General features: G+C 38.4%; 1 protein-coding gene across 4 annotated transcripts in view; it reads left to right on the top strand.

Moving 5' to 3' along the window:
* The first annotated feature begins 1,285 nt into the window (after positions 1–1,285).
* Positions 1,286–17,275, top strand: part of WIF1 (WNT inhibitory factor 1) — a 107,378-nt gene continuing 91,388 nt past the window's right edge. For 3 of the 4 annotated variants that reach the window (XM_069080891.1, XM_069080883.1, XM_069080879.1), the window contains exons 1-2: positions 1,286–1,613; positions 2,059–2,198. In XM_069080891.1, coding sequence (XP_068936992.1) covers positions 1,466–1,613; positions 2,059–2,198 — 288 coding nt within the window. In that variant the 5' untranslated portion in view covers positions 1,286–1,465. The remainder of the gene's footprint in view (positions 1,614–2,058; positions 2,199–17,275) is intronic. The other variant, XM_069080872.1, reaches the window with a different exon arrangement.

The following is a 17,275-nucleotide window of genomic DNA, read 5'->3' as shown; positions in this document are numbered from 1 at the left end:
AACAGGATTCCTAGAGTTTTATCTGGAAGGGGTCTTAGAGGCAATGGTACCTAAACGTTTCATTTTCCAGAGAAGGAAACTGAGGCCCATTTAGCACTTGAGACTTCCTTCTAGCTAGAGTTGAGAGGGACTGCCTCCAATAAAGCAAAAGGAAATGGGCTGGAGTGGGGATGGGGAGTAGCTGTGGATGAAATCTTTGCAAACAGGTAAAAGTCTTGTACTTCTGTTTTAGAGGAAGAATCGTTGTACAGGAAGAAAAATGTGCAGGGAGAAGGTGCAGCGATAATGTATATGGCTTTAAGAGATGAAAGAGAGAGTCCAGTGGCTTTTATTTCTTGTAGATTTTTGCACCCCACAAATTTGGGGTCTCATCTTATTCAATAACCTTCTTCATTTGCTCTTCCCCTTTCTCTCCCAACTCCTCACTGGAGGGAGTAAAGGAACAGAGCAGTCGGAGTACTCTAGGGGAAGGGAGTGGGACCATCTTGTATCTTAGCGTTCGAGCCTATAACCAACACAATTCTGGTTTCTTGGGGGACGGAAGGCGCTTCTTTCTTTCTTGCCCATTCTCTTTACGTAGACTTTAGGAAGCGAACTTGGTACTTGGCACTCCGCTACTCTACGTCTGTGCCAAACTTTGAGGCTCCCCTGCGCCACGGATAAGGTGCTGAAACAGCAGCCGGAGCCCTGGCTTCTGGTTTCTAGCTCTCCCCTCTCGTTTTCCAAGCATCTTAACTCCAGGAGACGTTGTTGCTAACGCCGCTTTCCCAGAGTCAGAGCGAGAGCTCCCTGTCTCTCTCTGCGTCTCTCTATCTCTGTCTCTGACTCTTGTCTCTGTTTCTCTCTTTGTTCTGTCTCTCTATCCCTGTTCGTCTTTTTTAAAAATCTGTTTCTATCTTTTTTCCCCTGTTTCTCTGTTGTTGTTTTTTTGTCTCTATCTCTCTGTGTCTTTCTGTCTCTCTGATTTGGTCTCTCTCTCTTTTTGTCTGTTTCTGCCTCTGTCTCTCAGTCCCCTCGCTTTGTCTATTTCTTTCTTTTTTCCTGTCTGTTTCATCTGTTTCTTTCTGACTCTCTCTCTGTTTCTGTTCTCTCTCTCCTTCTCTTCTGTGTCCCCATTTCCTTATCTCCCCCTCTTATCCCTCCCTCTCTCCTTTCTCCTCCCGTACTGTCTTGTTTCTCTAGGATTTTCTGCCTGGAGTTTTTTTTTTTTTTACTCTCCTTTTTCCAGTCCCTCCTCCTCTCTTTCCCCCTTTCTTCCTCTCGCCCCCTCCTCTTCCCTCACTCCCCCCCCACCCCCCTTCGCTAGCTCATATCCTTGCCTTTCAGCAGCCAGGAGGGAGCAGCCGGGCTAGAGGCAGTAGAGAGAGCGCAGCTAGCAGCAAGCTCAGGCGGGTGGGGCGGAGGCGAGAGTTTCAGTGAGTCCAGAGTTTCAGTGAAGTACCAACAATAAATTCCGCTGACCAGCATGGCCAGGGAAAGCTCCGTCTCTTCTCTTATAGTGAGGCTCTGCAGCATCCTTCCTTGGCTTTTTGTCCTACGGACCGAGGCTGGGCCACAGCAAGAAGACAGCTTGTACATGTGGATTGATGCCCATCAAGCCAGAGTCCTCATAGGTAAGATCACCCTTTACCTTTCCCACTTTAGTTAAGCAGGGAGGGTCTTGGGCAATTGACACCTTTATAATAACACTGACTTTAAACAAAGACTTTCAAAATCATGGTATTTTTCTTTTTGAAAACCTCCTTAAATTCCAGTTTTTTAAACCCCAAGAAACTTCATTGAACACGTTTCTTGATTACAATGTATCTCACAGGCTACTTTTCTAGGTACCCTTAAGTGTGGTTGTATGTACAGCCTTCGTTTTCATTCATCACTTTCTTGTACTTTTTTTACCCTAGCAAACATCAGTCCTAAGTATCAGTCTTGTCCCATGTAGCTGAATGGTCATCTCTGTAGCTTTGCTGTTTCATAAGAAATAGATAAGGAAGGCAGGTGTTTCTGGAAACATAGGACCTCCGTCTTACAAGTTCACTCATTTTGGTTTGTTTTCTAAAACAGGTTTCGAAGAGGATATTCTGATTGTTTCAGAGGGGAAAATGGCCCCATTCACTCATGATTTCAGAAAAGCTCAACAGAGAATGCCAGCCATTCCTGTTAATATTCATTCCATGAATTTTACCTGGCAAGCCACAGGGAAAGTAAGTACTGATAATTTCTAAAGGGTGTGGAATGCTGTTCTTCTGTAGTCTCATTGCCTACAATGAAACAGGAAGAATATTGTAAAGTACCTAGTGTTATCATTTTAGAATAATGTAATCAGGAAATTATTTCTCACATGATTTTCCTGTAAACATTTAAAAAAAGACAAAGCTCTTTGTTTTTAGCATTATTAATCAGATAAATTCAGAATTCTAACAAAAAGAATGGAAACTATGTTCAGGAACATGCTGTATGTCCAAGTAAGTATGTCAAAGTACCATTTGGTGATTGCTAATATGACTGTGATGTTTTCGATGATTCCTTAACATTAAAGTTTAGAGGAACATTCAAAATGTTACCAGCTTTTAATGTGGACTAAACAATGCTGCAGTATTTGAACTTTAAGCAAATTCCAACATATACAACTTGAACTGCATAAATAGAGGCAGTAATTTCCATGTTATGTAATTTACATGAATAACTCACTAACAGACTACCTTTCACCTGGAAGCAAACTTGCCAAAAATCTCACATGAGGATCCATATTTGAAGGAAGGCAATTGGTTTTTAAAGTTACCACTTTAAATAATTTTAAATCATAATGGAAAAAATAGAGTATGGTTTCTTCTCATGAGGAAGCATAACATTTTCTTCTCAGCACTGTGTTTATCTGTCTCTATCTGGTTTATGTATGAATAGCTAGCCATCAACAATTGAATTGAACATCAGTGATGTCTAACTTTAGGAAAGGAGGTGGGGATGATAAAGGCTCAAAATTTATTGACTACATGTCTTTGTATAATCAAGGAACTGACAATAGAAATGTGGAATAAATAATATTTCATTTATGAATTTGTAAAATTTAGTCTGTTATTCATAATAATGGTAACACTTCTCTCTTCAGCTTAAATTTGAAAGTTAGAAAAACAACCATTTTTATTAAGAGGGTTATTCATCAAGCCTTTCCTAACATGATAATTCTTATATAATGAGAAACATTTTCAGTTTAGTCACTTTATAAAAACACAGGCACAATCATTTTGGCTCTGTCCTCTTAATCTTTGCTCTTTAAAAAAAACTGCTTAAATTTATATTATCTTTTCATCTTCTATTTTATCCAACCTACAAGTGACACATTTTAGTTATAACTATCCTCTCTTTTACCATATTTAACCCTTTCCTCCTATTATGGTTATTTCTTTATGACTTTTAAGAAAAAAAAATTATTGTATTGGAGTATTGGGAATAGGTCAGACCTGTTATTTCCTTAAGGAAGGAGAAATACAAGCATGGAAATGTCTACAGATGGAAATCCGGATCATGTAAACAAGTCAGTCAATTTCACTTTCTTTATGTTCTTTTATCTAAAATCTTTCAAGCAGATGGTTAAAATACCTCAATATTAATATTATGGTTTACTTAAAAATTTTTTTTGACCTATCCCATTATTACTTCCCTTTTGCATTAAAATGTAGCTTGAATAAGACCTCTCTATTTGGGAATGGATGAGAACCCTTGAAGATGCAAACAAAAATAACCAATCGCTTTTTTTGTTTGAGATTCAACCTTCTAAATAGGGAACTTCTGAGCAAAAGCTGAAAACCTATCTTTTCCTTCCTTCTTGTGTTTTAGGGATTGCAAGGGTTTGCAGACTTTAAGGTGATCAGTTGAATATAAATAGGTTAAGATATTATTTGATCTCAGACTTGGTACTTTTTTGTTAGACCGTGAAGCTAAAATGGAAAAAAGTCAGAGTAGCATTTGAGTCAGCATTTTGTTTTTCTTCAACCTTTTGTTTACTTGTCTAAAATGTTTAGATGTGTTGTTATTTAAATCTTCAGGGAATTTTAGCTCCAATATTAGCTTATCTCATTATCTTTGCTGAAGTCAGTCTTCTCTGGTTAGGTGGATTGAAGTTTTGGGTTTTTTCCTATATTGTGTCACAACAAGCTGATAAGAAGGGACAGACTAACGGGATCATAGGAATTAGAACTAGAAGTGACCTCAGAGGTCATGTAGTCCAACATCTTTTACATATGAGGGAACTGAAGCCCAGAAAGTTTAAGTGACTTGCCCAAAGTCATGCAGCTATTAAGTAGTAGAGCCTGGATTCAAGCCTAGGCTGTCTTTAAAAAAAAAAAATCTACCTTTTTCTACTACACCACAATGCCTCATCTGTCATCTGTATAGACTGACAAATGGCCAGATGTTTCTAAATATCCCAAATATGAAATTGTGTCAATTAAATTTCAGTTAATGAAATCCTATAATTTCAGTACCTGGAAGGAACACTCTTTTTCTTTAAAAGATCCACTGGAATGACACATTTTTCCAACATATTTTTGCTCATTTTGTTAAATACTTCCCAATTGCACATAACAAATTTTAACATTAATTTTAAAAAATTTTAAGTTCCAAATTCTTTCCCTCCCTCTTTGAGAAGGTAAGCAATTTTATATTGATTATACATGATGCAAAACATAGTGGAATGACCCTTTAATGAAAGGAAAGCAGTGTCTTGAATATTGCTTGAATATCTACAAGTATCTTTGATTGGGTTATGTGACATCAAACCACCCATTCAGTAAACAACAATTTTTTATACACATGCCATGAACAAAGCACTATGCTTAGCATAGAGGGAAATGTAAAGAGAATTAGGACATGGTATTAATTTTCATTGAGATAAAAGGTTAAAAACAATCCAAAGTCATGTAGGTGCTTTGTCCAAATGATACTGAATATTAAGATGTTTCCAGTGTATCACCAAAAAGTCTGGGAAACTGGATGATCTTTTTCACCTTTTTATCCAGACGTTTTGATATCACGTGGACAAAATTACAGCAAACTTTAAGAACACCTACTGGAGGAGGTCATTATTTTCTATTTTTACTCAGGTACCAGTCTAGTATCTTTAAAAATACATTTGAGGCGGAAAAATACAGATTCTAGAGCTAACAGTTATGCAATGTTCTCTCAATGTCCACTAATTTCACAAGGGTATTAAACGTGCCCTAAACTTATATCTGAATAAATCTTTCAGTCTCACTTTGTTTTTCTTCTCTGTATATCACTTATATGAATTTGGAATCAGAATACCTGATTTTGAATTCTAGTCCTCCCATTTACTATCTATTGAACCTTGGATAAATCACTTAGCTCCTCTGGGCTAAAACGAAGGGGCTGGATTAGGGGATAAGTAAATTTGTTTCTATAAATATGAGCTTGGCCAGACTTCGGGAGATAGTGGAGGATACAGGGGCCTGGCATGTTATGGTCCATGAGGCCATGAAGAATCTGGCATGACTGAATAACAACAGCAAAAGTTTCCTTCTCACTATAATCTATGATCCTATAATTCAATCAATAAACTAAAAAGGGTAAGCAAATGAAAAACTTTTGTGGGTCAGTTTAAATAGTCTCCAAAGAGTTCACTGATATATTCCTGCCTATCGCTTGCTAATTATCTCTAGGCTTTCTGAAAAGACCTCCCACCTTTGTCTCTGAAAACTCACTTTCCAATGATAAAACTCCATTTCCTGTCATTGTTCTTAAGAACTCTTCTTTCTCAACTTTAACTCCCTTTCCCATGAGATTTTAAGTTAGAGGAGCATTTTTATTGTTAAGTATCTATAGCTCTTTCATGAGAGACATCATGGAGTCTCATGGAGAGACATTGCCTTTGAGTCAAGAAAACCTGGTTTCAAATCCTGTCTCTGACGTATACTGGTTATTCAAGCCTGAGCAGCTAGGTGGTGCAGGATAGAGGTGTAGGATAGAGTACTGACCTTTGAACCATGAGGACCTTAGTTCAAATTCAGCCTCAGACACTTACAAGCTGTGTGACCCTGGGCAAGTCCCTTAGCCCTCTTTGCCTCAGTTTCCTCATTTGTAAAATGAGGCAGAGAAGGAAATGGCAAACTACTCGAGTATCCCTGCCAAGAAAACTCTGAATGGAATCTTGAAGAATTGGGACATGGCTGTACAACAATGAACGCTGGGAAAGTTTCTTGACCTCCCCATGTTCCAGGAAATTCTCTGAGGTTAGATCTTTCAGGATAGACATGTAACTGAATCAGTAGGTGAACTTCCTTATTGGTTGCTACTTAAGCCAATGAAATCATAGGTCTGGTCTTTAAAAAAACAATCCCTTTAGCAGTTTGTAGGTATTTGTTACAAATAATTTAGGACATAGATTTAAAGCTAGAAAAAATCCTAGACACCATTGGATATTATCCCCTTATTTTATAGATGAGAAAATTAAGGCACGGTTTTAGTGACTTAACTAGGGTCACACAGCTAGCAAGTGGATGAGGCAAGATTTGAACTCAGGGCTTCCTGACTCTCAGTTCAACGCTCTAGTCATTACTACCTCAACTTGCTTTGCTTCCACTAATTTTTAGACATACACCAAGGCAGGAGCTATATCTTAAGCTAGGAGATGCATTTGGATGCCTACTAGTCCCTCATTTGTTATTTTTTTCCTTCCTTAAACCTTTAATGAACTTAGGATTTCATCAATGAAGGGAACTCTAAGTATGGAAACTTTCTTCGCCAACACAGGCTCATTTGCAACTTAAGAGTTTTACAGATTTCCTCGAGGATGTTGAATAGACAAGTTACTTGCTCAAGGTCATCCAGCTAGTATGTAGGAATTGAATCGGGTCTTCCCTGACTACAAGGTCAGTCTTTACCAGCCATCTCTCTTGGATGCTTATACTCAGAAAACAGTTAACCACATTATCTTGAAAACAACCTACTATGAACAGATGTACTTTCAAGCAAAGTTATTGTGAAAGCTTTTTCAGACAGACTTGTGTAAGACATGGGGCCATTACTACCTATTTCTATATTTATGTGTTACTTGACAAAATATTAATGTGCATGATGTAGATATGGCCTTTATTTTGAACTAGGTCTGTTCTTTGATTAATATTGGGAATTCCCAGTGAGGCAATTCTTTTTATCAAAACACATCAATACCTGCTTTGTAACTAAGAGTCTTAGACTTGAGTTAATTGGGCCACTGAGAACATGAGCTCTTTGCAAGTACAGGTTGTTTCATTTATTTAATTTGTGTCTACAGCACCTTGGACAGCTAGGTGGTGCAGTGGATAGAGTGTTGGACCTGGAGTCAGAAAGACTCATATAACCAAGTTCACTAGCCTCAGACATTTGTAAATTGTGTGACCTTGGGCAAGTCACTTAACCCTGTTTGCCTCAGTTTCCTCCTCTCTAAAAGTATCAGGAGAAGGAAGCGGGGTCATCAAAAGTTGGACATGACTGAAATGACTAAACAACACAGTACTTAGCACAGTGCCTACCTAGCACATAGAAGGTACATAGCCAGTATGCGTCGAAGGTGTGACTTGAACCCAGTTTTGAAGCTGACCTCTAGCCTTTACATTGTGCTGGGTTTAATGGCTTTAAAATGCCCTTTTCCTAACATTGGAAGACTATATTTCTGATGCTAGTTCAGTGGGACATTTTTTGAGTGGTTTTTGAAAATTGACCATGGTTTCATATGGAATTATCTGCACTCTTTAAAATAATTCTCCTTTAAAGTGAGAGTGAACATTTTATAATAATAATAATAATAATTATTATTATTATCATCATTATTATTGAAGTAATTGACCATAGTTAGTGGTGAAATCTGTGCCTGTGGAACAGGTCTTTTCTTCTGCATGGATATTGACCGGCCCATATTGGGATCAAACCTATGATCTGGATCTTGCCCTTTCCTCTCTTTGAACAACTAAGATAACATATCCAGAGCTTAGCATAAGCCTTTGTGACATTTATGTATTGCTCATAAATCTTTATAACCACTAGAAGTCAGTGGTGGTGTTTCATCTGTTCAATTGCAAAATGTTCCAAAGACAAGATTGAGGTATTTTGCAAGGGATGTGGGAAGAGAAGGAAAATGGTTTGTTCCTGCCTAAGGGACTTTATGTGCAGGATTTTGTACCCTGAGAGAAGAACAGATACACAAATATGTGCTCATTAGTCCAGGGGTGTGCTGGTAAATGTTTAACAATCAGCTCTCTGGAAATGTAAAACACACATTTGAATTTAATCTGCATTATTAACATTTTCTCCATCACTTTCTCAAGTTTATTTAACTAACAGAACAATAAAGCAAGCCCTTCCTTGTGGTTTTTGCCTGTTTCTGAGATTTAAATGCTCACACTGAAAATTTAACCAGAGATGGTCCAAGGTGGTTCCAGAAAATCCTAAGAGTCCTTTTTTAATTTACCTCTGATTTCATTGATGCCAGATAGGCACTTGCTCTGCAACTTACATTCTTTTCTTTTCTTTTTTTTAAAGCAATCGGGGTTAAGTAACTTGCTCAAGGTTACATGGCCGGTTATTTCTGGGTGTGGTGCTAAGTGTCTGAGCCCGGATTTGATCCCAGGTCATCCCGACTCTGGGGTCGGTGCTCTTACTCACTGTGCTACCTTACTCACAAGCTACATTCTTGCTTAGCTGCCTAGAGCCCTCAAGATATTCAGTGATTCCCTTTTGTTTATTTGTTTCAGTCATATTTGACTCTTCATGAACCCATCTGGGGTTTTCTTGGCAAAGATACTGAAGTGGTTTGACATTTTCTTCTCCAGCTCATATTACAGATGAGGAAACTGAGGCAAACAGGATTAAGTGACTTGCCTAAGGTCACACAGCTATCTGTCTGAGGCTCTATCCACTGCACCACCTAGATGCTCAGGGTCATATTAGCTAGTATGTGTAAGAGATAAAACTTGAACCCAGATCTTACTTATTCCAAAGTCAGCTCTCTCTTCATGCACTAAACTGGCTTACCCTACGGCTCTTCTGCATTATTAATTTCAACATAACAATACTGGAAGGGTGGGGAAGATAATTTATGTTCCCAACAAAATGGGTAAATCTTCTGTCACATTCTGATCTCTTACCATGATGGAAGATTGGAGTCACTGACCCCAGAATTGATCTTGTGACTGTTCTTTCCATTTTTTTTTGTCCAAAGAGCTAGCTAGACTATTGGGCTGATTCCATTACGTTTTTGGTTTCTTGAACATCCAGTAATTTGTGGTTTTGTGGGAACCAGTTTGTTAGCTAGGCAGTTCCTCTCTAGTCTTTTCTACGTGACTCACCCATCAGCTTTTCACACCTGCTTCTAGTAAATAAAATTAATCTGATTGGCAATTTCGAAGGTCTGGGCAGTGGAAAGTGGGCTCTAGAGGGATTTAGAGACCCTGACTCCATCTTTCAGGCTTTGTGTGATTTAGGGTGAGCTTTTATCTCCTCTGAGACTCATTTTCCTTATCTGTAAAATAAGGATGATGGACAGGATGAACTCGGAGGTCCTTCCCAGTTCCAAAACAATATAACTACAAGACTTTTTTGAGCTAGTGAATATTATCAGAAATAAGGAAATATCCAGTATGAGAAGAATTAGAAAGTGCTTAATAGCTACAGACATCTTTCAGAATAAATCTACTCCTTCACACCCAAACTGAATTTCATTGCAAAGTAAAACAAATAAAGAGAAAAGATGAAAATGAGAATGAATGAAATGAAAAAAAGTGAAAAAATGAGAGAAAAGAAATTTGAATCAGGTCCTTTTATTGAAATCTGGGTTCATTTTTTTTCATCCAAATATGTCTATATGGCCACTCTGTTAAAATGATTACTATACGATCAGCCACCATCGCTTTCATTCATTTAGGGGACCTCAAAACATAAGAGCCTTTTGAGCCCCCAAGTTACTGTTCTCTGTTGTATAACACAGATTCAGTTCCCTCGGATTTGCTGCCTTCAGTCACACCAAGAGGTCCCACTGATCCGGCTGAGCTGTGGGGAGATTTATATTGAAATATTTTCTTCTTCCTTGCCCCCATGCCTTTGACAAAATCAAATCAAAGGCACAGAGAATGAATTTTAATTTAAGTATACTTCCCCTTAATCTTCAAAGGAAATGCCTATTACCGTTAAACACCTCATTCCATCTCTGAAGTTATGGTAACACTTATGATTTTTTAAGTCGCATAATAGGTACTGCTCACATTTTTTTTCCTAATGGAGTTATGATTGTTTTGGAAGTTCCAGACCAAGCTGCATACCTTTGCACTCCTGGGGTTTACAGTAGTATCTTTACTGTAGTTTTCTATCACCAAACAGAGGAAATACCTCATTTTCTGACCTCTGTGCCACAGTTTCAAAGTGGGAATGTGAATATGTTTACATACTATGGGCATGACTTTTTTTAAAAGGAGGTTCTCATATCAAAAGCACAGCCTAAAACCTTTAATATTTAGATTCTGTTCTGCTGTGGTATTTTGCATCGTGGTGTTGTAGACATGCCACTAACGATCAAAGACTATTGCTGTGGAGATCCCACTTCATTGAGGAAAGCAGGCATGTGCCAGCCATCTGTTGTATTTGCTGATAGAAAACAGTTTCTAGAACCTTTGCCAGAGGAAAAAAAAAGAAAAGGCTTTATTGCTTAGAGGAGATGAGTTACAAGGCACCTTGTAAGTTACATCTGGTTCCATAGTAATTTACATGGGATAAATGTAAACTACATTATTGCTTCTTTAAGTAGTGGTGTAAAGTTATGGTAAATAAATTCTTCTTTGGCATTCATGGGTGTTTGTTCTTGTACTTTTTTCTGTTGGTTACTCGTGGAGTTGAAACAGAGAACTGTTGTATATTATACTGAAAATATCTCACAGGAGAATTTGGTGTTTGATGCATTAGTGTCCATATTAAAAAGGAGAGGTGTGGTGATTTGAAAACATCTGGGATCAAGGGACCCTTTTGAAAATACAGAGGGAGGAAATGAAGAAATGTGTGCTGTAATTGAATCTCTTAGGTGGTTTGACAATTAGTAAAACCCAATCTTCTTATCCTACAAGAGGGAATGGTCTGTTGTTCAATGATACCTCCCCCTGAATGCCAGTGTGGGGCTTGTCCCTTCCCTTTCTGCCCTCAATCCCATCCCTTGGCATTGTCTCTGGTACCTTAAGCCATCATCCAACAAACAATCCCTTCTCTCTTATCCTTCATTTTCTTGTCAACTTCAACCTCTCATTCTTCTACTCTCTCTTTCTCTTCTGCCTGCAGATATGTTTAGATCTCTCACATCCCCAAAGCAAGCCTTCCATTGACCCTGCCACGCTCTCAAATTCTTCTTCTTCTCCATTACAACTGACACTTCTAGAAAGAATAGTCTGTACTTATTGTAACCATTGCTGTTCAACATCTGCTCACTTTTCAGCCAGCATAATCCAACTTGGGTCCTTTCCACTCTGCTCTAACAGCTCTCTCCTGAGTCATTACTGGCTTCTTAATTGTCAAATCCGAGAGCGTTTCACTCTTTGGCTTCTCCGATTTTTTTTGTTGCATATGACACTATTGATCGCTTCCTACTATTTATAACTCCAATAACCTAATGCATAGACATGCTTGTTTTGTTCCTTTATTCCAAAAACAATCAGAAACTACCCATAGCTCAGAGGAAAAGACACTAAAAAACTCTATGCTCTTTCCCTCAAGGCCCTCCATATTCTGATTCCAGCCTACATTTTCAGTCTGATTTCACCATAATTTTTTCTTCAAGCCTAAGTTTACTTGCCACCTCTTATTTGAAATCTTTACTGATTCCCTTAAGTGAAGGTACTGCTAGGTTGGATAGAGTATTGAACCTGGAATCAAGAAGACCTAAGATCTAATTCTGCCTCAGAAATATAATAGTTGTATGACCTTAAGCAAATTATTTAGCCTCAGTATGTCTCAGTTTTCTCAGTAGTAAAATAGGGATAATAACAAAACCTACTTAGCAGGGTTATGTGCTATCCTTATATAAAAGTTTCTTCCCTTCCCTTTCTCCTTCCCTTTCCCCTTCCCTTCCCCTTCCCTTTCCCTTTCCCCTTCCCATTCCCTTCTCCTTCCCCTTCCCCTTCCCCTTCCCATCCTGCCCCTTCCCTTCTCCTTCCTTTCCCCTTCCCTGCCCTTCACTTTTGCTTTTCTCATTATACCTCCAGTCTCTCTTTTGCTATTATATAGTAGTACTAGTACAAGTCTCCCTTGTACTATTGTAATTAAGACTATATATTACTAAACTCCTTAAGGCCAAGAGGCTTGAATGTACAAAGCTGAACATAAAATATAGAACTTGAATGTACGGTACAAAACTAAGATATGAAAGTTTGGGGTAAAGATGGCATCATAAAATTGTGGGGCGCTGAAACAGGGAAGTGAATATCCTTCCTCCTCACAATCACTGCTGTGCCCTCACCTTGCCACACAGTTCTGGTCTCCTGGCATGATCATGCACACCCTCCCTTCCAAAGCCACCAACTTCAGGGTCTCATTTGCTGGAGCCTACTCTTCCACCAAATCAATGGGGATACAAGCCACAGTCTCTCGGAGCAGGCCATCCACTCTCTCAGAACAACTGTACTCATCACTGGACTGTCTTCTCCACCAATGTCTCTCCTACCAAATTTAATTGAATTTGTTCAAGGTGCAAGAATTCCTAATTATATTTCAGAGCAAAGAGGAGATTTACTTTCCTCTGTGGCTGGGGAAAGCATACACCTTGACATACAGAGAATTCGGTATGATGAATTTAGTGAAACTGAGAAATGCTGCCAAATTAAATACACAATCTCCTTGACCTTAAAGGAAGCAGGATGAACATGACTGAATCCCCTCTTTCATTATGCCCACACATTCTCCAATCCCTTCTCTTCAGATTCACAACTAAAGGCTGCCCTGAGAGATTTTGTCCAGTTATTATTGGACCTCCCCCCCACACACAGATCAAGAAAATGAATATAAAAAAGAAATCTGAGGATTTTAGTGAGTCTATGTCCCATTCACATGCTGGACCAAAAGGAGAAGATGAAATTTACAGCTCAGACAGATGCCCATGTCCAATGAAAAACAGAAGAAAGAAGGGAAAAGGGTGACTACAAAGTGTTTTCATTAGAAAAACTGCTTGAAGAGCTGATTTTTACCTAGAAAGGATATTTCAGATAAATCCATCCATTACTATTCCAGATTACAGGCTTGTTTGCCTAACTTGATTTATATACTGTAACTGGGATGTTTTCTGATACTTCAAGAAAGCATCATTTCAAAGTTTCTCAGCAAATTGTTATACAACATCATAGATCAGGTTCACCTAGATCCACCGAAATAATGCATCTCAAAGAGACCGAAATCAACACAATTTTATGTCCTGTAGAAACATTTTTATAGACATAGGGAAGAAAGGTGAGAGTTGAAGTTCTCTGAGTCACAACAAATAAGAGAGAAGAAAGTAAAATGAACATGTAACAACTAATGCCAAAGCTAACGACAATGGAGATCCTCCTCCCCCATCCTCTTTTCCATTATTAGCAGCTATTTTAATTTCTAATATGGTAAACAGCAATAGATATAAGCCATATGAACAACAGCTTTTTGGAAGGGTATTTGTCTAGATATCCAGAGGCAACAGAAAGTCAAGGTCAGAAACAGTCCAAGCATCTGGGTTGGTGGTCAGCATCCAGAGATTTAAATGGAGCATGAAGAAAAAGAGTCTGGACTTGAAACGCATCAGGATCAAGTGCAAATGGGCAGGTTCACACAACAGCACAAGCAGGGTATTATTTTTTTATCCAAGAACAAGGGCTTTTTCTTCTTTGTCATGTCTTGATTTTAACCACCCTTCTCGTTATGGGTTGACAGGATGAGTAGACAAGAGTTTGGTAGATTGGAAGGAAATAAGCATTTATTTAACAGTATGAGCCAGGCCCCATGCTAAACACTTCACAAATATCTCATTTGATCCTCACATCAACCCTGGGAGGTAGGGGCTATTATTATCCCTACTTTACAGTTGAGGAAACTGAGGCAGATATATTAAATGACTTGCCTGGTGCCACATAGTTATTAAGTGTCTGAGATTGGGTTTGAATTCATATCTTCCTTACTCAAGGTCCAATGCTCATTATATCCACCATCTAGCTAACTCTAGCAGCCTTAGAACAAAGCAAGTCTCTCCAAGTGACTTATGACTAAAGTCTATGTTATCAAGTTCTAACAAGTACTAAAGGTGATAATAGACTCATAGGAGCATAGATTTAGAGCTAGAAGAGACGTTAGTGACCACCTAGTTTGACCCTTCACATTTTATAAATATAGAAAACTAAGACCTAGAAAGGTCATAACTTGCCTATGGTAACACAACTAGTTAGAACTCAGACCTTTCTGGTTCCAAGTCTAGAATCTATCACTATTAACATTGATAGCAAATGACCTGACCTCTTACTTTACTGAGAAGATCCATGTGAATGGGGGGGGGGGCATTTCCAGTCATTTGATCTATATCTTGCCACCAGACCCAGATGTCTCCAGAGGAAAAAGTGAGGCTGGTGACTTTGCACAGCCCTCCCTCACTTAAATCCAATTCACTTGCAAGTCATGGCATCACCTTCCTGATGTAACGGTCCTCTTCCAGAACAAAGGACAAATCACAAAAACAACAACCATGTAAGTATGGATGGTTTCATTCACTGCCCTTGTAACACCAGTTCCTACTAGGAACTCAATAAGACTTGTTGATTGAGTCAATCTGGCATGAATTCATAGGAATGAGCCCATCTGGTTTATTACCCTTCATTTTATAGAAAAATGACACCCAGAGAGATTTTTGTTCCTCTTTCCATCTAGTCGCAGAAGATATATTCTCTGGTACTGTCCTGGAATTTAAGGTCTTCTAAAATCTAATTCAAGCCTACTTTTCCCAGACTTATATTACCTCCCTTCAAACACTCCATAGTGCAAACCAGAGTGGACTATTCTCTGCTCCCTCAAAGTGAACTATACCCTCTTGCCTCCATGTTGTTACCTATGTCTAGAATGCCCCCTCTCCTTTTCATTCCCTTTTCTTTAAAATCCAACTCAAATGTAAGTTCCTCCAGAAAATCTTCCATAATTTCCTGATCAGTAACATCTTTCCACTTTAGATCTTAGGTAGCACTTTGTTTTGAAACTCTAATATAGTTTATAGATATTTTAGATATTTCCCTAATAGACTATATTATAGATATTTACCCAATAGAGATCCTATAAGATCCTTGAGGTCAACACCATGTCTCATGTAGTGTTTCCCTCAGAATTTAGCACAGTTCTCTGGATGTAGTAGAAACTTTTAAGATGTCCATCATATTTGTGGTTGTATAATCATTTCTTCTTGTCTGTGATTTTACTTTGATATAATCATGCTTCTTCTACTCATATTTGTTGACTTTTTTTTCTTGTCTCCATTAGGTTCTGCTATTTATGTAGCAATAATGAATAAGCATCCTGCTAGCATAGAAGTTTTGAATATGAGGGAATTCATATTCATATGTTACTGTCTGTACTTTCTCTTATATTCAATATGTGAACATTATACATTTATATTTTACGATCCCTACTTCCCCTCATATATTATTATCCCTATTTCCCTTCTTATTCAAAATTCCTATACTAGCATCCTTCTCCTAGGACCATGCAAAAGAATAGTTGGCCTCTGCAGCCCACAATTCCATTATCCTCAGGTCAGATATACCCACAATCACTACCAGCTCATTGTTCTAAGGACAAGTCAGTCAATGCCAAGTTCAAGTTCTGATTGGTGAGAGAGTTACAGAATCATTCATAAAACTAAACTGTAGCTCACTAGTTCTGCCCAGGGGTTGGGGGTGGGGGGGAGAAAAGGGGAGGTTGTGTGACTTTTGCTTTTTTTTTTTTAGGGGGGGAGGTCAGGGCAATTGGAGTTAAATGCTTTGCCCAAGGTCACATGGCCAGTAAGTGTTAAGTGTCTAAGACTGGATTTGAACTCAGGTCCTGTGCTCTATTCACTGCCCCACCTAGCTGCCCCAAGGGTGTATATCTTTTAACCCTCATGCAGAGCTGGAGTTTATGTTCTCTGGGAAATAAGACACCCTTCAGGGCTATCCCCAATGCACACTCTGGTCACAGACAATGGGAATAAACTTTATAAAAAAAGAATCAGGCTTATGAATATTATCAGTAGGGAGGAAGGGTAGAAACTTGGGGAAAGATTTTTGTTTGTTTTTTAAGATCTATCTAAAGAGAGTTGGTTAGGGAAAAGTTTGTGCACCTGGATTTCATTTGGTGAGGAATGTTTACTAACCCTTGGATTTACCTTCTGGTGTGGTCACTGTTGGAGAAGCTAGGTGAAACAGTGGATAGATTCTAGTACCTGGAATCAGGAAGACCTGAGTTCAACCCTGGCCTCCAACTCTTACTAGCTTTGTGATCCTGGGCAAATCACTTGACCCTGTTTGCCTCAGTTTCCTTCTCTGTAAAATGAACTAGAGAAGTAAATGGTAAACCACTCCAGTATCTTTGCCAAGAAAACCCCAAAGGGGGTCATGGACACTTAGAAACGACTGAACAACAACAAATATAACTGGAGTCATTTTCATTTTAAACAGCCCTTGGATGAATTCTTAGAAAGTATAAAAGGCCCATCCAGTGAACTTTTTTTTTTTGCTTATTTCAATGCTATTAAATAATGCTGTCTCCACAGTCTATCAAAAAGCATATGTTAGGTTAACTAACAAAACTCTTTTCTTCCTATTTGTATAGAAGAGAGTCCACCAAAGCATTAAAAAACTGACAAGTTCAGTATTTCATGGTAACCCAGAAAAGTCTATATGAAATGTAACAGTGTCTGTACGACTTATTTGTATAAGGAGGAAAAGTTTACCTGTTGAGTTGCTATACGTGAGAGGGGTAAGAATCTCACTCCCTATTTTCTGGTCCCATGGTCTTCAGATTCCCATGGAACATGAGTATTATGGGCCATATACACATATACATAAGTGTGTATATATTATAAAGAAATATATACAAACACAAATGCATAAATAAATGAATACATAATACATAAATACATGCAAAATGCATAATAAATATATATGTCATGCCTGGTAGAAAGAGGAAAGTAACCATCAGGCTACATGCCATTCCACCAGAAATGACATCCATCCATCCATCCATCCATCCATCCATCCATCCATCCATCCAT

The sequence above is a fragment of the Petaurus breviceps genome, unplaced genomic scaffold (genome assembly GCF_028583685.1).
Source record: "Petaurus breviceps papuanus isolate PSGF00001 unplaced genomic scaffold, PetGlider_PUasm1.0 154, whole genome shotgun sequence".
Taxonomy (NCBI): Eukaryota; Metazoa; Chordata; class Mammalia; order Diprotodontia; family Petauridae; genus Petaurus; species Petaurus breviceps.
This window is presented reverse-complemented; position numbering and strand designations above follow the sequence as displayed.